Raw genomic sequence first — 23,191 nt, forward strand, 5'->3', positions numbered from 1 at the left:
AAATTTTTCCTTTTAGATTAAGCGAGAAAACTTTACAGAGAAATTTATGGTGAGACCTAAACTTAGGTTAAGTTAGCGAGTGTAAACGTAACAACGAAAGTGATATGCGATGACGTCAGTATACGAAGGAGCTCAAACGTATGACGACAACACTGGAGCAGCGTTCTGATGTCAGACGAGGATTGCCTACGTTGTTAGGTTAGGTCTGTTCACTGAAAATTTAATCTTAAGAACACATGAAGACGAGAAAAATGCAAGTTTATGATTAGTGGGAATGAATGTACAGGTAATTTAGAACTTTCTTCTTTAGAAAGCATTTAGCGATATTATTTTAATGCTAACGGAACCTAACTTAACTGCGAGAGCTAACTAACTCACTCTCTCTAGCCTTCTTAAACCCGAAGGTTCATGGCTGCAGCAACACAGGCCTTCCATCGCTACCACTTCACAGTATGTGTTACAGACGTAATTGCATACATAGCATGATGAAATCACTATAAAACAAAGACCAAGTCTGCTGCCACGCGCATCTCTTTTGAGGTTCCAGCCAGCAGAAAAAGAACGTGGCAGCAGACACTACAAAATTTATTATCTATGCTAAAAGACAACTAAAACACTGTGAAAATCTTGAATTCTACTCGTCATTTTTTCTTAAATGGTTGTTTTTTGCATTTCTGGATTGAAAACTAATAATTTCCGAGATGTTTAAGACCACAGAATAGAAATAGGACACTTATACAATGCAGAAACTTCGAGAATTAACAACTTTTAAACATGATCATTTGAAATTTCCCGACGTTTCGGGATCCAAACTATTTTCGACTGTCATTTGGCGATGGTCTAATAAGAGGATATCCGTTATGGCACAACACTTCTACAACATTGAGTTCTGACGTCAGATAATAAATATCTACGTTGTTAGATTAGGTCTGTTAGGTTTGGGTGTATTAGCATAAATACACAGCAAATTTATTATTTATGCTAGGAGATGTAAACCTAGCTAGACTAACCTAACAAGTTGGGCATTTAATCTAAAAATGAATTTAGTCTCTAGTGACGTCAGAATGCAAGATTGCAGAAGTGTTGTGCGATAAAGGAGACCCCCACATAAGAAGGCACAGGTTATAGCACAGATTATATGTCGAAAGTGTGTTGGAGGTGTAAGGAAGAAGTGTGATGAAATGGCACAGCTGAATTTTTTATTTTCGTTTGTTTCACATAAAATGAGTGGTCAAAATGTTATTTGGATGTACGAAATGTGTATGTACATTTATTCTTGATTCTGTTATATCTTAAGAGAAAGAAGGGAAGATTTCCACACACACAATACGCTTTTCCCACGAACAATAGGCTAAGGCAAATAAATGTCAAGATATAACTATTTTCGTTCAGTCAGTAAGACTTAGCTTCAGCTTAATTAATATTTTCCTTTCCAGACCGAGGAATAATTGATATTTTACAATGCACGTTATGTTTTGAACGTATTAAGAAAACAAAATGTGTGTGTGCATGTAGGAAGTGCTAGGAAAGACGGGTGTGAATTTATGGAAAACTTTGTATGTAGGAATAATGAATTGTGTCGACGATTGGCATGGTATTTAAAACGCTTTTCGGGAACATCAGGTAAACAAATTTATGTGTGTGTGTGTGTGTGTGTGCATATTGTTATACTTGTCGCAAGGAACTTGGTACATATTTTCTGTGTTATTACTTTTCAGTGCAAATGTGACAGTCAAGGTACAGGGCACAAACATACAACAGCCTTCACTCCCATGTTAGTACACAAGTAATTTTGATTGAGACTTCAGAATCACCAGACTTTTGGCGACGCCTTTATAAACCGACTCTAAAGAGGGTTTGTTGTACAAAGCAAAGTTTATTTACTGGTGCCGTTCTTTGATGAAAATGAGTGAATTGGGTTAAATTAATTGAAAATTAGGTAACGATTCTAATTGTTTTATGATTTTTTTTTCAAATTCTCCTACCAGGAAGACTAATAAACATAGAATTTTGGCAATCATTGTCACACGAAATTTGAATCTTCCTTAAAGTAATGAGCACTGTTTGGATTTCGAGAAAAGGTTATTTATGTTGAAAAATACAACTTTAAAATTTACTTTATGCAAGCATGTGCACTTCCCATGTACAATGTATATTCCATTGACAAGCGACTAACTATCTTAGACTAGTGGGAATTAATGTTTAAGTAAATCGGAACCTTAGTAGAATGCATTTAGGGACTTTTATTTTAATGCTAAGAGAACCAAACTTGGCCTGCCTAACCTAACTACGAAAGCATATATTGAACAAAATCTTAAGTAATCGCTAAGACTCCGCAGTATGAGTAACAGAAGTAAATCGAAATCGAACAATGTTAAAATTGAATTCGTATCAGGATGAAATCGCAATAATACAAAGGAACTTGGGCCGAAAGTTACGTTATTTAACAACTTTTGTGGATTCTGTACCAAATTATAATGTTGGTATAAAATTTAAAGCTGACTTCAGTTTCATTGGCCCAACTTTGTTGGATAGTAATATCTTTACATTCATGTCGGTTCTACATCACATGAATTGCCTGCATGACTAAATACTTGTATTGAATAGGCATAATGAATACATGTTTTGGTAATGGTTTCAATTGTTTTATGATTTTTTTAAAATTCTCCTAGCAGAAAGACTAATTATCGTAGAATATTGGCAATCATTGTAACACGAAATTTGAATCTTCCTTAAAGTAATGAGCACTGTTTGGATTTCGATAAAAATTATTTATATTGGAAATAACTTACACAATCATACATCCATTGATAGAAGCGACAGTAAGTATTGTAGAAGTAAATTCAAACCTTTCTGAAACTAATCAACACAGTTTTAATTTTAAAAAAAGTCCAGTTGATGGGCAAAAAGATGATATTAGTGGTACCTTGCGCAAAACTCCCCATTTCACATGCATCCCACAATTCAACAGACTGCTAACGCTATTCCCTTCTTCCTGGATGTTCACAGGAGGCTCGAAGCCATTTTGTGTTTGAGTTCAGCAGTAGTGTGATCAGTTGTAGAAAGCATTTATGGATCTTATTTTATTGCTAAAAGAACTATACCTGGCTTGCCTGTCCTAACCAAAGAGAAATAACTAGGATTATTATTAAAATGCTAATTGAACTAAACCTGACCCAACTAACTATGAATGCATGTAGAGTAGAAAGCTTTAGAGTTATTATTAAATTGCTAAGGGAACTACACCTGACCAGCCTAACCTAACTACAAAATCATTTATGGAACAATATCTTCAAACATTTTGGCATCAAGAAGAAATTACACATCTAAACACTGCACGATAAATTCCGTGAACTTATAATGGAAAAAATTCCTTCATACCTCACCCATGTGACCTAGGTAGGAAGGGCAGTTCGTAACTAAGACGATAGTAAACGAATGGCTCTTGGCAAGTACAGAATTGTGTAGGAGGAGTATATGGAAGTGAAAGACCAGTGTCAAGAAAAGACTAAGTAAGTATTTGTTAAAACTCCGCAGTATGTGTTAAGACGTAAATCAAAATCGAACCATGTAAAAAATACATACGTAGCGTGATGAAATCGCAATAAAACAAAAGGAACTTGGGCCCACTCTTCCATACGTTTCTTAGTTTTACAGAGAGTGAACTATTTGTCCACCAATCTCTAAACAACAGAATAGTTCACCCTTCCTCCGCAGCTCTGTTCATTTTTGTTTTGGAGGCTTAAATTCAGTTTTGTTTACATGCTCCATTTCAGCCCAAGTTTTGCTTGCTTAATTCTGAACTTATCATTTTACACATGCATTATTATCATGGTTCAATTTTAATCTGTGTGTTGATACACATACTTTACAACCATAGGGTGTGTTTACTGCATGTTTTGTGGAGAATGAATTTTCCTTTCCATATACTCCTATATGGTTATTGGGTTATTTCATGTGAAATCAACCAATGAAGAAGCACTTTTCAACCTTTTATATTTTGATTCATTAGAAATTTAGCATACTTAAAAGGCCACCTGGGGTATGCAAAGTCGCAGATGCATATCTTTTGTATTTCTGAAATTACAGGTGTACAAATGTACAATATTTTGACAATCAAGTCACCTACAGAAATTATTCAGATGGCATTGTAAAAGTCTTAAATGGATCTTTCACATGAGATACAGGGTAGGATTCATAAGTAATGAGCCTCACTTTATACTGACGCGTGCGCACCCTGCAGCGCACTCCGCTTGACATGAACGGTGGTGGTGGGTGTTGGCTTCGCAGCGCAACGCGAGTCAGTTGGCTCCCAGCTTTCGGAGTTGTAGCATCGGCCTTAACAGAAGCCCCTATACGGTGGTGCATGACACGGCGATATGGAAAGTTCGTTAGAGCAACGCTACGCGATCAAATTTTGCGTCCGGTTGGGCAAGTCTCCTTCCGAAACGGTCACAATGCTTCAACAGGCGTTTGGGACTGATTGTCTGTCCTCTTCTCAAGTCAAATAGTGGCACAAGGCTTTTCGTGAGGGCCGGGAAGAGGTGACTGACGAACCCCGGTCTGGACGCCCGTTGTCGGCCCGAACTGACGTGAATGTGCAGCGAGTGCGTGATTTTTTGAACATGGACCGGCGTTTGAGTCTCTCCACTACGTGTTTGTCTCGCCCGGACAGACCGTGAACGCTGCTTACTACCAGGAAGTCCTGAAGAGGCTAAAAAAGCGTCGCGCGCAAGCGAAGGGACATCAAGGACAACTGGAAGATTCACCACGATGACGCCCCCAGCGTTGACCGCCTTCATCGTCAATGACTACCTGGTCCGAGTCAACGTTCCTGTGGTACCCCAGCCTCCCTACAGTCCGGACTTGTCGCCTCCTGACTTCTTCTTGTTTCCACGCTTAAAATCAGTGCTAAAAGGAAAACGTTTCGACTCCATCGAGGACATCAAAGCAAATGTCAAGGCAGCCCTTGCAGCCGCCTACAGAAGGGCATTGATGCATGAGGTGCCTATTTTGAAGACTGTTAGTCAGTTGTACTATCAGCTCAATAAATATGTCTTTTTGAACGAAGGCTCATTACTTTTGAATCCTACCCTGTATTACATGCCTATGTCAGGGTAAAAAAAACAATTGAAGGTGGTGTAAAGAAAAAAAGACTGCTCCTGTAATACAATGACCAGATTTCCAAGCAACAAAATGGGACATTTTTCATATTTTCCTGAAGGCAAAATGTACACATTTTAATATAATAACTGTTTCATTATAAATATTTATGTAAGGTAAAGGTACTCTTTGTATGTGCACACATGCCATGAAGGCATATGGGGTGATGTGCAGGTATAGAACTCCACATATACTTGATCTTGGCCATAGTTGGGATGATTTGATCAGCATCATGCTCTGCTTTTACACCCCAGGTTCCCATTTATACGAGCCTGGATGGACCTCATAGCCATGCAGAAACAGGGAAATGACTGGAAAAATTCCTGGTCCAGATCATCTGCCCAGGGATTCGAACCTGCATCATCCATAAATACTTACGTTTGGAAATTAATGAAATAAATAAATTCTGTGTAAATAACTTACATAATATGGTGATATGTGCTGCACTCCATCCAAGCAGTACTTTAGAATTAGAAGTCATTCATTTATATTTTTTCACTTTATGTTTGCAGTACATCCTTCTTTTCAAGTAAAATTTTGTAAAAGTTTACACACACTTGATTAAAGTTCACCTTATTATTATTCTTTTCTGGCTACCAATGATGCTCATACTAGTGTACAGTCCAAACAGTGCATACTACGTAGAAAATTCAAGGACTGTAGATTGACACACCTATTTCCAACAACTTTCCCCTCTTTCCATATTTTGTTGTGCAGTAACACTGGATTTGTCTATGGGACTGGACTTTTGAATCACCCTGCATTTCTAAGAACTTGGAATATAAATATCTGCTTCATGTACGTTAATTCTAACAACCTTGTGTTTGTATTTTATTGTCATTTCTGTTATACTTTTACTTTTGAAGTATAGTAATTGCCAACCAAAATATGTTATCATGCATTCATTCCCAACCTAACCTAAATCTTACATAACTCCAGATGCCATTGGCATCCCATTTCTAAATGCTGTACAGTTATTGATTAATAGTGTATGTATGACATAATTTGTTTTAAAAAAAGCCATTTGAAAGGAGATTCCTACCAAAATTCTCTTTACACCAACTTCAGTTGTTCTTTACCCTTTGTAACTAATTAGGTGAGTACTCAAATAATGAGTGAAAAGGGAAGATGCGTAAAGAGGCCGTGGAATCAAAGTTAAACGTACCCAAACCTAACAGTTACAAAAGTCATTTGTTTGAGGCTAATGACGTGTATTTTGTACCGTCACCTCAGTCTCGTGAGAGAACCAACTAATCGGGGTAATCCGATCTATGTAATAAAGGGATACCATTCGTACTAAAGTCAAAAGATGTTGCTTTTTACACGACAAAAACTCCTTAAACTAGAACGGAAATTCTGCCACGGCTCCGTGTCCAAATAACTACAATCTCGTTTGCCCAATTTTAATTTAAGGTACAGTTTTTTCTAGGATAAATATGTACTGCAATCTATAATTTGCGACACGTGGTCAATTTTATTATATTAACCCACGAAACGTTGAGATGGCTAATATTTGCTTATGAACAACAAATACATTGATATAACATTTCTTTTTGACGAAACCAGCGTCTATTCAATGGTTTAACTCTCCCAGAAAGTATTATAATAGACTAGATCAAACTGTTAACATTTATACCCAATATAAAACAGCTTCAATGCATTTTTCCCATTTAACCAATCCTAATTTGACAAATTATGTTATATACAATTCTGTACAAATGTTACTTTGAAACGTATAATCATTGACATTGGCATACACATGACATTTTAGAGAAAACCCTATTTTCTGGTGCTCTTACATGTTTTGCTAAGGTATGTAGTGTACCTATTTAACCCCAACAGTGTCGACTCGAAATTACGTAAGTGCATTCCTTTTTTCTCGTGCCAAATTAGTACCAATTATACCCCAATGCACCTTGCGTAAAACAAAAGTGGAACCGAACGTCACACCTTTAGTTTTAAAATATAAAGAGAGGTTCCTTATTATTATATAACATGTATTATATTAAATTAAATTATAATTAGAAATTATTAACATTACTCTGAGGGCAACCGCGACGTTGTTGTGAAATTGCGAGGGGAACAACTAAAATCCCTTTTTGTTCGCGTTCTTTTTACAATCTCTCTTGATATTTCGACTTGCAATTTAATCCAGTGTAACAAGTACATTCGTCCGACGACACTTCACTATTCACTATCGAATGTCCATAAAAGTACATACCTCAATAATGATGGTGGTGGCGACCTAGAGAGCCAAATGTCGCCTTCCTACTGGTCCTTATCCACATGCGTCCAAACTTCCTGTACTGCGACTTGTGTCCTTTTCCTCGAACTTCTCCAATTGCGTCTTCATCGTACGTGTTCCACTTCGTCCGTGAAAGAACAAGGATCAAAATCGCCAACAGTCAAAAAGGGCTTCGCGTAGTCATCACCGCTACTTGCTACCATCTCTCGCAATACCAACTCTCTCACATATTGTTCACATGCAGTCCCAAAAAGGCAAGTTCTTGTCGAGTTCGAGAGATAAAGAAGGCCACTGCTACCGAAGGTCAACGGAGTAGGAGGAGGTATGTCTTGCCAAACATTCCCATGCTTCCATCAAGTCGAGACTGCTCCTTCGCAACTGACTTTTTGTATGATGCGTAATCGCGTAAACCAAGAAATGCCACTGAGGGCTTCTAGCGGCAATTCGACCAACTAGCCCTCATAAAAGGCTGACGCGAGGCGTACTGAAGTGATGAGGAAGAATGTGAGGCTTTTCTACGCGATAGTATAACGTAATACTTTTATTACTGATCTGCATAGAAAAACGTCACACCTTACATAGGTATGTACTATCTTATGTTAAAGAACTCTTCATGACCTCAGCGCTGTCTAAATCATTTTTATAGGAGCCCTGCTTGCTGAAATATTCCAATTTAAAAAATGTAAGAATAATCTTAATAGGGACAAAGGAAATTTGGAAGAAGGGTGGATCAATTTCCTCAAAAAATGGGACAAAGACTGGAAGATTGAACCCAATATCGGTTTCCACATCACTCCGGAAGTTATGCAAGCTGCACAGGAGGAACGTGAATTTACGTTGGATTTGTGATGTAATAAGGGGAAACGAGAAAATTAAGGGGAGGGGAAACACTCGTGGAGAATTGACCTTCATGTGGATTACGATGCACAGTTGGGTAGGAATGGCCGAACCTGCAAGTTGCATTGTTTTTCAAGCAGGTTTTTTAGATTTTTAACTTTTTACCTGTGAATAGGTCTATTGTACAAGTTTTCTTAGGGAACGACATGCTTTTTACATACTTCTAATAGCAAAAACATAATATTTTAAATGTATCCAAACCAACCCTTAACCACAATCCTCATATTACATTTTTGACGCAGTACTATGCCAAGTACCTAGTTTTTTTTTATGAACCTGAAGAAGGAGATAGTCAATCTCTGAAACGTCGTTCTACAGTAGGAACAATATACTCACATACGTAAGTACAATTTTTAACTTTCCTTTTTTATATTTTTGTTTTTTAACAAGTGTTTTTTAACCAAACCTTTTAACCTATTCCTTTTAACACTCTTGACGAAGCGTAAAATGATTTGTGCCTAGAGGAAAAATACCCTGAGGAAGGGGGCAATCGAACCCCAAAACGTAGTTTCAAAATTCTATACTCACTCACGTAAGTAAGACAATTATAGATTATAATAAAGAAATTAGCCATGGAAGTTAAAACATGAACACTGTTTATAAACCCTGTTAAACTCAAAAGTGGAAGTTCTCCTTTTCAGGGAATGTAGAACTGTATGGTACTGATCAACAGTAAGAAAATCAAAATTTTTGGGATTGGCATTTTTTTTAAAAAAAATATATATATTTTTGATTTTTCAAAAAATAATTCAGAAGTCTACAGCAAGAGAACTTGGACACACATTTCCAAATGGAGGTTATCATTTTAATCACAAAATTATTCACTTTCAAATAAAGAAAACAGCAACAAAATATCTTGAACCGTTCCAGAGATAGATCATTTTAATATTTTGCCGAAAATCGCACGTGAGAAATGATGCCCGAGACACCATCTCTGGCAGCCTTCGGGCCATGAATTTTTTTGGAGAAAACAAAAAATACTTTGTCCTGAATTTTTGTTTAATTTAATAACATCTGAGACTATGAAGGTAACCACCCAGCCTGAATTGATATGGACTATGCCTTATGGAAATTTCGATTACCTTTGTTTTAAAAAAAATAGCGAGAACAGTTTGTGTTTTTTATTGTTTGTGTGCTTTCTGATCACGTGAATCACCAAATCAGAATAATTAACATGCCATTATAAATTATTTCACTGTTTCTAGCCGAATTTTAAAATCTTGGCGATATGATAAAGTTGTATTGCATAGTTATTCATGCTGTTACCACTTAAGCCTTCTCTTGGAATGCCACTCCGGCGAAGGAATTAATTACTTTTAATCCAGTCTTGTATTAATTAATAGATTTAATGTTTTTAGATAATATTTCAGAATGTGTAGCGTTATCTCAGTTGAATTCATGGCTTTCTTAGACCATATTTAATGGCAATATGGCAATCCATTGAGTAAGTAATTGTGCAAATGGATCAAGTTCTGATCAAATTAATATACAGTGGAACCTCGATTTTATGTTTTTTTTACCTCGAGGAAAATTTTATAACATTTTGCTATGTTGGGACCATCAAGATTGAATGTATAATGCGGGAGAATGTAAATTCTGGGTTCTGCTGTAGTTGTTCATTGTTACGAATGTGTTAAGAAACTAATGTTTATGCTGATTTCATTGTGTAACATAATATTTTTTCATGTTTGCAGGAATTTCTCATGGATGGAACATAAAGTCTAGGCTCGAGAATGACCAAGAACTTTCTAGATATGTTTGCAGATCGACCTGAAACCCTTAGGGCTACAATCAGAATGATGTCTGCTGGAGGAGGCATGAAGGACAATGACTACCTCGCGTTTTTACAGTTGGGGTTGAAATGGGTAACAAGAGGTGACGAAAATGCTGCGGCAGTTGGGGAAGACATATACAAGACCTTAGGTGAACGAAACGTGCCCATCTTGAAAGATGTATTTACTCAAACTGCTCTGAAGGACTTGTTGACAGACAGACAACACCAGAACAAAGAGCGTATATTGTCAGTAATAAAATGGTCACTCCACACACTGGAATCAGATGTACGGTACAGCGAGGGAGTGGCCGAACTCTATGACGTGTTTCGAAACAACATTACGAAGTTTCTCCATGAAAATGGCACCAAGATAAACATGCTGGGAAATATTCTGGCATTAGTTGCTACGAACCAACAGTGCGCGTTGCAAGGTGAACAGCTAGAGAAGTTTTGCGTAACAGTTATAAGTTGCATTGCAGCTCTTAATGTTCCCCCGGGATCTCAGGAAATCATGGTATTTAGAGAAGAGGTGAAAAAGATGATTGTGCATTACAAGATCTTATGGGAACGTTTAACAGAGAAGGAGGTGTTCTCTTGCTTGAAAGTTGTCTACACTTTGATATCAGGTGAGTGGCATGTTTTTATATTTTAAACAAGGTGACAAGTTTTTTCCATCTAAGACTATTTACCTGTGTTGTTTTCAAGTATTATGCCTGCTTTAGAAGAAAGCATTTTCCTTAACTTTTATGCCATGACTAAAATGCCATTTTATGCCATTTCTCAAGGATAGGATCCGTCCTATTTCCGTAGCATTTACAGTAGCATAATCGGAAGCAACCTCTAGGTCTCGAGTGCTGATGTAATGGCATCTGCGTGAGATATAAACAATGTATCACTTCATGTTTTTAAAAGCTGATAACGATTCAACCAAGAGGAATAATGTTTCCTAGGTACAAATGAATTGTACTGCTTAAATACATATTTTATAACGAATATAGTACATGCACATAAGAATGTTTTAAGTTGTTTCAGTTGGGAAAATCGTGCACTCACCATAAATGGTGTAACTTAACGTGTTGTATATATAATCTGTTATGGCCACATAATGTGTGCATACTGATCCCACATCAGGGTTACTAGAAAAATTAATGCCACCTTCCTGGGTGTATTATATTTGTAACAGCAGGCAACCAAAATATGCATTTTCTGATTTGTAAGGCTTTCTAGTGCATATTGGAATATTTTATTTGCTAATGTAAACAAGATGAGGGTATTTTGATGGAATACAAGTGTTCCTTCATTGGAGGTTTGTTTGGTGTGTAAACATCACCAGGTTGTGATCATTAGTTCCAAAGTTATCGAGTCCTGAAATTAGCTCTGATGCTCATTTCTGAGATTTGGATCCAATTTTCTGTTGCACACCACCTTCTTCCACAGGTCATAACTCTAGAACTATTTCTCGGAGAACCCTAATATCTGGAATACAAGTCTTCCACACATGATTGAACCATCATACCAAATTTCATCCAAATCCAAAACTATAACCTTAGGAGAGTGAGTTCGATTTGGAAAACAGGAGGGCTGGCAAGTCGATTGGTGATCCCCACCCCCCCCATACATTATATTTCAAACATTCTATTAGCAGTTGTATTGTTTTTGTTCACTGAATTACAAACTGTTTAATGTTTACTGTTAACATAGTTAAGAATTGCTAATGAAGGTCTCACACCTTTGAAATGATTTAAATAAAAACATACATAACCTGTGGTGCAAGAACCCATTGAATGCCCAGGTCTACCTACCGACTGCCGGCTGCACTCCCACCTGATCCTACTCAGAGGTGGGAGATCATTCAACCAGTTACGGGGCGATGTGTGGTCAGCACGACGAACCCCCAGCCGTCGTCGTAGATTTTCATGACTGTGTTACGCTACTTATTTGGAGACTTGAACCTGTGTGCGTCCCATAGCCGGAGCCCAAAGCATGATGTCCTATACTGCACAGCCACGGAGCGGGACAAATGAATTAAACTAAATTCTAAAATCTTTGGCCAACACTTTGATTCTACTCTTCCTTTATGGTGTAATAGGTAATGCTCTTGATTTGTGATCAGTTTCCAGGGTTGCATTGCAATACTACACAATACTATACTATACTTGAGTCACAGTGGTCCAGTCGGTAAGGCATCTGACTGCCACGTGGGAGACCCAGGTTCGATTCTCGGGGTGGATGATGTAAGGTCAGAATATTTCCAATCTTGTCCCTGCATAAAGTGGCTCTTGGGCTCACCCAGCCTCAAATCAATGGTTACCTGGCAGGTAAAGGCAGCCAAAGCTTGGTGCTGATCAGATCACCTCCAAAATGGCCAAGATTGAGAATGTGTGGAACCCCCCCCCCCCCATCTGCTAAATGTGCCTTCATGGCATGGTGCTATGTTCATGGGAAACTTTACCTACTATACAACACAAGATAGCTGCAATACATCTGCTTCAATACAGTTTGTTCACAGTATATCACAGTTGTGTTTTCCCATTATTTTTCTGGATGTTTCAAGCTTAAATATCTCCTCCATGCATTAACCGTGCCAAAATTGTAAGTCTGACATATTTAATTGTCTTGGCTGATTTAATCCAAATGGAATACCCATCCTCCAAAATATCTGGCTACTATGAAAAGCAGTTCCCATGCTCAAAGCATTAGTATCCCAAATTTAGCCCCCAACATAAATTTGCACTGAATTTCAACTTAAAAACACTAAATTTGCTGTAGTTATCGGGTTTCAGAATTGGTGACTTACCCCCACCCTTCCTAAACCACACACTTGATTACATAGTTTTTGTTAAAAACTTAAAGCTCAAGTGATGTCCTAATGTTGCTGAGACTTGAGTTTCTTAACCTACGAAAATGTAACCTGGTATTAGCATAATTTTATGCTCTCGCAAGACATGTTAAATCTGTCTGTCATCCATTATCTTTGAACGTGGAGAATTTCTTTTTCCTCAAATACAATATAACAGCATTCCCTCAAGTTCTCTTGCAACTCTATAAATTACAACTCAAAAGCTTTAGATTTATGGCAAAATGTTCGTTTGTGGATTTCCCCTATCTCACGTGTTCCTTGCAATTGTTGATATTGCATGATCCACGAAACACTCAGTGATGATGTGGTTAGCACAGCTCGCTACGGTGCCAGGTTTCTCGGGTTTAAATCCTGGCCTAGACATTGGTGTCATTTGTTATTTCATCATATCATCCTCATCTTTGCGATTAGCCAAAGGTGGCAGGAAAGCAAATTAAAATAAACCAAATCAATCAATCAATCAATTATGGAGTTATTTTAGAACAAGTAATCTTGAATTTCAGTCTGCCCATTATTTGTCTTGATCAGTTTATAAATACTCTCAATGCTTCTTAGAACATCGCAAGTATCATTAATGTTTTGGATCTTGCTCAGGTGTCACTAGACCATTTGGTGTTCGTGCAGACGAGATACTGTCAGCACTTGGTGTTGACAGTGATCTTCCTGGCGTCTCTCCACTCATTCCGCCTCTCCCTACCTGGGAGTTTCCTGCACCTTCTATCGATTTTTCCCTGACTGCCCTTCCAAAGGCAGAAACACCAATGGTTGTATACCAGCAACGGTTTTTAGAACTTCGTGCGAAACACCCCAATTTTAATGTGTTTTACACGGATGGGTCCAAGACAGTCGAATCAGTTGGTTGCGCCTTCGTCCTAGAATCTCAAAGTTCCAGTTTCTCGCTACATCCTGCCTGTTCCATCTTTACAGCAGAGTTGTACGCCATTCTAAAGGCACTGGACTTTGCAGACGTGAATGGGCTGAAGAAAGTCCTTGTGTGCTGCGATTCGACCAGCGTGTTGCAGTCTCTGGATTCGCCGTATTCCCGTCATCCGGTAGCGCAACGCATATTCAGACGGCTTGTGTCCTTATCTGCCAGCACAGATGTACACTTCTGTTGGGTCCCTAGCCACGTGGGCATCCAGGGGAACGAAGCAGCAGATGCTGCCGCCAAGTCTGCTGATGCAGATGGCGACGTTCTCGTCCACCTTTTGCCAGCTAGCGACCTGCAGAATGTGTTCCGTTCTCGCCTTCTTGACACTTGGCAGACCGAGTGGGATGTGGAAACGGGGAACAAGCTTCACTCTGTTAAGCCCACCATAGGTGCTTGGCGTTCCTCGTCTCGTCCCTCTCGGCGAGAAGACGTTATTCTTACCCGCCTGCGTATAGGACACAGCCATGTCACGCATGGTCACCTACTGCAAGGGCTTAACCCTCCGTTGTGTCGTGCTTGTAATGTTATTTTAAGCATCCGACACATTCTCGTTGAATGTGTCGATCTTGCTTACCTCCGTCAGACTTTTAACCTTTCCGGCTGTTTGTCATCCCTCTTGGGTGATGACAGCAGTATTTTATCACGTGTTTTTAGTTTTTTGCGAAGAGCTGGACTCTTCCACCGTCTGTAAGGAGGTTTTTAGTTTGTTCTGACTTTTTAATGTGTCGTGTTTGTCTCGTGCAGGTCTCTTTACAACCTTGCACTTTTAGTTTTTCCCAAGGGGCTATCTACACCCCTTTTTTAAATCTGTCAGAATTTTAGATAAGGGGACATTTCCCCGTATACACAGAAGGGTGCGAAATGGCCTTAAGTGCCGACGCACCCATAAATTTTAACTCAATCAATCAATCAATCTTGCTCAGGTAAGACTTCCAAGTTGTTGTTTTGAAGTCATCTTTCTTAACAAGTAACACTAGTGGCAACCCTGCCACGCGTCCCTGGTAGTTATGTCAGAGCAAGCGTTTGCTGTGTTGGGTTGCATACGTACAGGATAGATTTTAAGAAACTAAGCGCTTTCGATGTAAACTTTATAGGGAAAAGTTACTTGTTTTTATGATATCTACCAGCACCCAAGCGTTGTTGAAAGAGTTTTGCGGCACCTGTATATATATATTTGCTGCAACCACCAACATTCTGAACCACGAGCCGCCACTGTAATGACATATATATTTTTAATTTTGAAGAGCAAAGAATGGCATTATATTTGAACAATATATCGTTCAAATGTCCTCCTCTGCTTCGGTGGGTGGAATGGATTCTGAATGTCCAATTTTCCAGCACGTCTGCACACACATATTGAGCGGTATAGCTTCAATGGTTCGTTCAATGTTCCGTTTCAGGTCACGAACTATGCGTGGCTTAGTCTCATAGACCTTAGATTTGACATAATCCCATAGAAAATATTCCAGGGGGTTAGGTCACATGATCTTGGTGGCCAGTTCACATCACCCTTCCTGGACAGAACTCGTCCAGGGAACTTTTCCTGCAATAATTCCATTGTTTGGCAAGCTGTGTGGCAAGTTGCACCATCCTGTTGGAAAAACACATTGTTGATGTCAAGATTTGCCAGTTTCGGCCACAAAAACTGCACCACCATATTCCTGTATCGCTCCCCATTGACAGTCACGTGATTTCCATGTTGGTCCTCAAAAAAAATAAGGCCCGATCATGCCATTGGCCCAAAAACCACACCACACAGTCACTTTCTTAGGACGAAGAGGTACGTCCAGAATCACTTGCGAATTTTCATCTGCCCAAATCCTACAGTTTTGTTTGTTAACGTAGCCATGAAGAAAAAAATGTGCTTCATCGGAAAATGCACGAAATGTCTGTCGAACTGAACATGAATTTTGATAATAAATTTGAATAATTTCTATGCGTTGTTGCATTGTGTATCTCTCCATGATAACTTGCCACAGACTGCTGCACACATATGTCATAGTTCCATCTCGTCATTCGAGTCAGTGTTGCCATAACACTCTTTCAAATTCTGACATTCAAATTGGTAGACCCTAATATTTACTTCAGTACTCCACAGTCTCATTTAAAAAGAATTGAAATTGTGGTATATTATGAAAGTGCACCACTTACATTGGTATAGAGCTCCTAACCTTAAATAACTTTTACCCTACATAGACAAGCAACCCATAATGTTCAATCAATGCACTGAACTGGAACTGGAGGGAGGGAGGGGGTCACTGTCTCAGTGCATGGCATTCGAAAGAAAACATAACATGAAAATCGTTTGCACATCTACTATATTTTGAGAAATGAAAAGAAGAATGATTTAAAAAGTGTTCCAGTTTAATTATACCACAATTAACTTTATTCTACTTTCACGACATTTCAATAAATTGTACTCAGTTCTGCCTTTTAATGTTTTATACATGCAAAAATTTATTGTAACAGTTGCTCGTCACAGGTGAAACTGTCTTTTCCCAACATACGAAAGTGACTGATAACTAGGGAATGGATTTTTAGATGCTAAAAGAAGAGGGATGACTATAAACTCCATTTAGGACTTTTAGGTGCTTATAATAAATTAATAGGCATAATTATTCGTTAATAAAAATTTTATAAAATAATTATAGATGCATTTTGTGTACAAAAGTTACTATTTTTAGTGAAATGAACACCATTCTTTGATTATAAAAATATAAAATTAGTCCAATGTAAAAAATTTTATCATATTTTTAAGCACTGCACCACCATATGGTTTTCAATTTTCTCCGTGGTGAAGTTCTTTCGTGAGTAGGCATGTGTACTACATGGAGAGATATCCTTTTCTCCACATCACAGGAAGTTATTGGTGCAAATTTCATAAATGCAACTGTTCCCGATTCCCATGCCAGGTTTGTTTCTCCCCGAGACATAGTGGTAACATTGTCACCTTTTAATGAAGGGAAAAAGTTGTGGGTTCGATATCCGTTGGAAGCACATAATGGTTGGGATCCCATATGAACTGTAGGTCAGCCTGCCCGATGGGGCAGTGGTAGCATCGTTGCCTTGTAATCAAGGAGTCGCGGTTTTGATTCCCGGTGGAGGCACATAGTGGTTTGGATCCCAATTTAAAATGTTAGGTCCAATCCTGATTAGTCTTTCTGTGCATAAAGTGGACTTAAAACACAAACTCAATCAATCAATCAACTGTAGATCAAGACCGACTAGTCTGTCTGTGCATAAAGTATGCTCAAAAAAACTCAACCTCAAAGCTCAAACCGCAGGCAGGTTTGCAGTAGTATTCTGTCCTTGATAACAGCCTCTGTACTAGGGCAGTTGTAGTTTCCGACAAACCCTCCCTTTTCACTTAACTGTTGTGTCAATGGGGGTAATAGGTGATGTGATTGGTCACTTGCAGAGTTGCCTTTCCCACTCGTTACAGCAGTCACTCGAAACAGCCAATCAGACGGATGTATTCGTGGAATCTTCCCGTGATCTTACACTGTTTGAGGCCGGGAATAATGCCGGTTCGGTTTTAACAACTAAATGATCTTGTGGCTAGGATTCCGTTCCAAAACAACACACTTTTTTGTTTGGTATGCTATCCTAGGTTCCCTTTAATTGCCTGGGAAGTGTAGCGTTTAGAATGCCTCATCCAGTCAGTTCGCTCCACATTTTTCCAATTTCGTCATTTAAGCTGGAAGATGGCGGAAATTTGCAAAGATGTTGACACCCCTTGTGTTGCATTGCTTCTTTTGTCACTAGGATTTTTTCAAGCTCTCGAAGTTCAAGGATCTCAAAATTTTGTGGTGGAAATTAATTGTTGTTCTTAATAAAAGTTAATTTCAAAGTTAAGCGAATGGTTTAAAAGGCTTTTCAAGTCAAAATAGAACTTTTAGGCATTTACCGGAATTTAAAGTTCAAGTATCCATTTTTAGGACCTATAGAATTTCAGTAGTGGGGTTCTGTGTGCATGGTATGCAAAGATCTCTATATAGCATATGTCTAGGACGTAGCAATAAAAAAGGTATTTCCTATTGATAACTAAAGTACTGCCACATTTCAAAATTATAATGTCAACTAAAGGTTAAAAGATTAAAGATCAGTAACTTACGTGTGCGAGCATGAGATTTGTCGAACTACGTTTCGAAGGTTATACTACCTCCTTCTTCAGGTTGAAACGATGTTTTCAGACACCTGACATGGTGCCTCGTCGAGAAATTGTTGGTTGAGGATTTGGGTCCAAAGGTATTGGAAAAGACACGTACTAAAAAAATGATTAAAATACACATACTAAAACCGTGCAATACTCTATTAAAACAAAAGAATGTTCAAAGCTGCTGAAGGCAAACTGCCGATCGGTGCTCGGGGTAGGCGAATGCATGGTGTCAGCTCATGCTTGGAGAAGGTAAACTCCTCCCCTCCGGCCTTTCCCCAACTGGGGCTCGTGAGTCACCAATCCAAGGTGAATTCAACTTCCACCTCGGCGGCTTTCCTAAACTCAGGGGTAACATGGAAGCCCATCTCGGCTCTATTCCCAGTGGCTTTATCCCATTTTTTAAAAAAGTTTATCCAGTTTATCCTATTGAGTTTATTCCTATTATCTGCGCATATATAGGCTGCCTGATACACATTCCTATTCAATTTATTGTTAATTTTCCTGATGACTTCTCTTTTGGCGATCTTATGCTAGTTAACTAATACATGCTCAGATAATCCTGTCTTGGGTATATCCTCCTTTACATCTTTATCATGCTCACTCCACCTAATTTGCATACTCCTCCTCGTCTGTCCCACGTATTCCTTTCCATATTCACATACTATCCTGTACACTCCCTTTTGCTCTTCAGGGTTATCGTGCCTATCTCCCCTGCCTTTCTTATAAGACGTGAAGTGTTTTTCAATGCTCCGATGTGCTCCCACCCCACATTTTATCCCGTATATATATATATATCCAGGGTGCAACATAAATATATGTCAATACTTGGGGGACATTCCTCACATGGTAAAAAAAAAAAAAAAAGAAGTGCTCCCCTGTGCTTAGCACTACGCCATGAAAAGTTCCCGGATTTGAACCGGCTGGGGATCGAATCTGGGACCTTTAGCATGGTAATCAGACGCGTTACCGACTGAGCCACCGTGGCCACTCATGGAGACGAAATAATGTCATATGAACATGGGTCCGGAAATGCGTCATTGACGTGTTAGACCACATTTTCGAAAACGCTGCACACTGTGTTTGAGGCAAAAGCGGTGTAGTATGGAATGTCGAAAAAGCTGTCAGATGCCACATACCCCACATCTGTACTGGCAGGAAACATGGTGGGAGACATTGGCGTTGACCCCGGGTGAAATGGCAGAGATTTGGGGGGGGGGGGGTCGAGAAACACACAATAGTCAGGGAACGCTTTATTGACACGTTACAGTTCGTATGCTACTACATCACACAACACCCCATAGCAGAACACTGCACACCAGACCTGGAGGTAACAGACAAACAGGTTCCCAAGAAATGCTCAAAATGTCCGACATGTGCACAGAGACATGCAGCAACCCGCTGTTGCATACAGTCCTGGATGCGCTTGTGAATCCCTGGAGAATTCAGTTTCGTATTGCATCCATCCATAATATGGACAAGAAGACTCTCAGCATCGTGCACCGATGTTGCATACACAAGAGCCTTTAAATGTCCCCACAAATAAAAGTCAAGTGGGTTGAGGTCTGGAGAGCGTGGAGGCCACGTAATGGGTCCACCTACCATGGAAATCTCGATGCAGAAACCGACGAACATTCACACAGGTAAGGTGTCCCATAGGAACGCTTTGTATGTCCGTCTGTTAAGCTGGGGGGATGTGGAAGCACATAGCGCCCCACCAAGCAATCACCCACAATGCCAGCCCACACATTGATGGCAAACCGGGAATCACGTCAGCCCATACATGCTGATTGTGGAAATTCACAATCTGGTCACATTTGAAGGAGACCTCATCGGAAAACAGAACAATTGTACTAAAGTCAGGGTTTGCACATTGCTGGCGAAACCATTCACAGAACAGTACTCGTGCGGGGAAATCGGCTGCTGACATAGCCTGCACGCATTGTAAATGGTACGGGTACAACTGGTTGTCACACAACACTATCCAGATAGTCATGTGGTCCACATTACGTCTGGCTGCTAATTGTCTTGTGCTGACACAATGGCATGCAGAATCGACTACTCCAGTTGTGGTGTCCTTGCCCTTCTCTTCTCCTGACACGTGTGGCAGGCGTGAATGTTCCTTGTTACCTCAGACGATGATGTATTGCCTGAAACATTCTCCTGTCTGGGCACTGTTATTCTGGATATCTCTCGTGGTACAAACTCTGAGTCAAATTGCCGCCTGCTAACCCATACATGAAATTGGCATTGGCCGGTTCTACATTTGAATACCTGTACATTTGACTGTACCTGCACCCACGTCCCTGATGAACACACAACTGACAGTACTTCCTCGATGCTGGTTCGGCAAGCATTGACGTACTTTGCTTGGCAAGTTCACTACGTCTTCCTGTGCGCACGGGATGCCACTTGTGGTAAACTGCCGAACTGACACGTTGTACCTTCCCCTCCTCCATACGTTCATCCGGGGGGGGGGGGGGTTCACAGAACGTCTACTACATTGCATGCAGACTGCATGTTCTGGTATGGGCTGTTGGGTGATGTAGTAGCATACAAACTGTAACATGTCAGTAAAGTATTTCCTGACTACGATGTGTTTCTCGAACCCAACACCATGTTTCCTGCCAGTTTAGATGTGGGGTATGTAGCATCTGACGGCCTTTTCTTTTCGACATTCCACACTACACCCCTTTCGCCTCATACACAGTATGCAGTGTTTTCGAAAATGCTCATTAACGCGTCAATGACGTATTTCCGGACCCATGTTCATATAACATTATTTCATCATCTCCATGTGAGGAATATGTTCCCCAAGTATTGACACATATTTATGTTACACCCTGTTTATTGGGTCGGTGTATAAGTTCGTAGTGTAACATACATTAACAGGAATACAGTAATTAATTAACACAAGTACACAGGTATTAAGATGAAACATTGTTATTGTAGTCTAACGAAACATTGTTATTGTAGTCTAACAATGCACAGTCACAAAAACACTCAGTCAGTAATGTAGTCGCCTCCATTGTCAATGACCTTCTGCTAACGTTGGGGAGGAGGGACACAGGGGTCAGATCCTCACTTCAATTTGTCCTCATCTTGACATTTGAGAAGGTTTTGCCCCCTAAAACCATTTTTTAGCTGAAACAAAAAAACACGTATTTCTTCATTTGGGCCCGTTTATACACACCTGCCAAGTATCGTGGAAATCGGAGGGGGATACAGGAGTCAGATCCTCAATTCAATTTGTCCTCATCTTGACATTTGAGGGAGTTTTGCCCCCTGAATCCGTTTTTTAGCTGAAACAAAAAAAAACGTATTTCTTCCATTGGGCCCCACTATACACCTGCCAAGTTTCATGGAAATCGGAGGTACACAGGGGTCAGATCCTCACTTCAATTTGTCCTCATCTTGACATTTGAGGGGGTTTTGCTCCCTAAAACCGTTTTTTAGCTGAAACAAAGAACACGTATTTCTTCCATTCGACCCCACTATGCAATTGCCAAGTTTCATGGAAATCGGAGGGTGACACTTAGATAACCTCCCTTGTTAGTCTTACACTTTGTAATTATATAACACTGCATATGTTATAATGTTTTATTTTAATTTATAAAACTGTAACTGTAGAACAATTGTATAATTTTTGTATAACATTTCTATCTTGTTATATGTGTTAAAGATTTCATCCTGGAATGGAATGTCTCACATTTATGTGTGTTTTCATTTCCAATACATTCGGATGAATACATATTCGTTTCAATGGCATTTACAAAATCACCTCTGACATTTTATGTTAAACAAGTAAGATTATTTTTGTGCACGAGTGTGTTAGCCGATGCGTAGCAAAGTATTTTAGGAACAACACTTGAAAAAAATTCTTGTAGGACTAACTAATGAAAAATTTCTTTGTAATCGAAGATCATAATACCTTTTAAGGTGTGGTAATATTATAATGGGATTGAGATACGAAACTCTCGGATCCGGAATTTTCGGATCCGGATCCGTTTGGCCATCCCTAATATATACTACTATTAACTACAACTGAGACTAGTTAGGTAATAGGTGACAATTTACTCCCTTGATGCGATTTGTGATTTGGACAAATCTTGCTCCAAAAACTTGAGTTGGTAACACTATACAGTGTACGGTTTTAAAAGCAATATCGGGCGGGGTCACGCAGAGCATGTCCATGGCAACCAGCCAGTGGCAGGAGTTCAACGTTGTACAGTTAGGAAACTGGGGTGCACAAGTTAAACACCGTGTTCTGTATTTCTCTTGTGCGCAAGAAGTTTTCATAAGAAGTTTTCATGAAACTCACCACTTTAAGGTTCATCGTAAGGTGGGAAGTGCAGAATTCTGTTGCCTGGTACTGGGTCAATTCGTGCCAAATGGAAGGGGAAAAAAGGTTACTTGACCATTTTTAAAAATTGTCATGGTTTTGTTGTTCAAACGGGCATTATTTTTCTCAAACTTGACTGTTTAAAAATGGCAGCCATTTTTGTTTCATGACTTGCGTAATTTTTTCCTTTGCAGAAAGTTGTGACAATTATGGTAACTTGGCTAAGAGAAATTTTAGTAAGCTGTGATAAAAAACATTGTTTTCAGTACATTTCAAGCTGCATTTTATGTTCTGCACCTTTTTTCACCATCTCTAATGCATATGGCTGAAATGTAGGCCCACAACTGAGATTCAATTTTGAACAAAAATCAATGTTAGAATTTTTTGGGGGGTGGGGGAGTAATATAATATCAGAGCTATAATTGTTTTAGAGGAAACATTTGCCTGCCACACCCATAAGTCAACTGCGAGGGTAAAATGTCACAAATAAAGTCACATAAGAGCACATGAAAATTGTGATCAGAATATTTGGTACAATAAAACATTATGACGAAGAACAGGTGGATGTGGATACTGCATTTGTAATGTTTTATGGTTAATGAAACTGAAATGTATTGTTGTGGCATAAATACATGAATTTGCTGCCTATAATATTTCATTACAATAGTGTTAAGAAAGTTACAAATTGCTGATCTAATGGTCAGGTATTGGTCTTAATTTATCCTTTATGTAAAATTAATACAAAAGAAACATTAATCTGTATTAATTCTTGAAGTTTTCCTGGCGGCAAATGATGATGAGGTTTTCTCGGGATATCAACCAG

General features: G+C 39.2%; 1 protein-coding gene across 2 annotated transcripts in view; it reads left to right on the forward strand.

Annotated features, from left to right (window-relative positions):
• The first annotated feature begins 1,146 nt into the window (after nt 1-1,146).
• Nucleotides 1,147-23,191, forward strand: part of LOC145990971 (ubiquitin carboxyl-terminal hydrolase 35-like) — a 51,503-nt gene continuing 29,458 nt past the window's right edge. Inside the window, exons 1-2 of one of the 2 annotated variants that reach the window (XM_083126566.1) lie at nt 1,147-1,260; nt 10,000-10,705. In XM_083126566.1, the coding sequence (XP_082982692.1) occupies nt 10,039-10,705 (667 nt within the window). In that variant the 5' untranslated portion in view covers nt 1,147-1,260; nt 10,000-10,038. Of the gene's footprint in view, nt 1,261-1,280; nt 1,624-9,999; nt 10,706-23,191 lie in introns of those variants that run through there. The other variant, XM_083126567.1, reaches the window with a different exon arrangement.

This window comes from Lepisma saccharinum, chromosome 8, assembly GCF_977018435.1.
Source record: "Lepisma saccharinum chromosome 8, izLepSacc3.1, whole genome shotgun sequence".
Lineage (NCBI taxonomy): Eukaryota > Metazoa > Arthropoda > Insecta > Zygentoma > Lepismatidae > Lepisma > Lepisma saccharinum.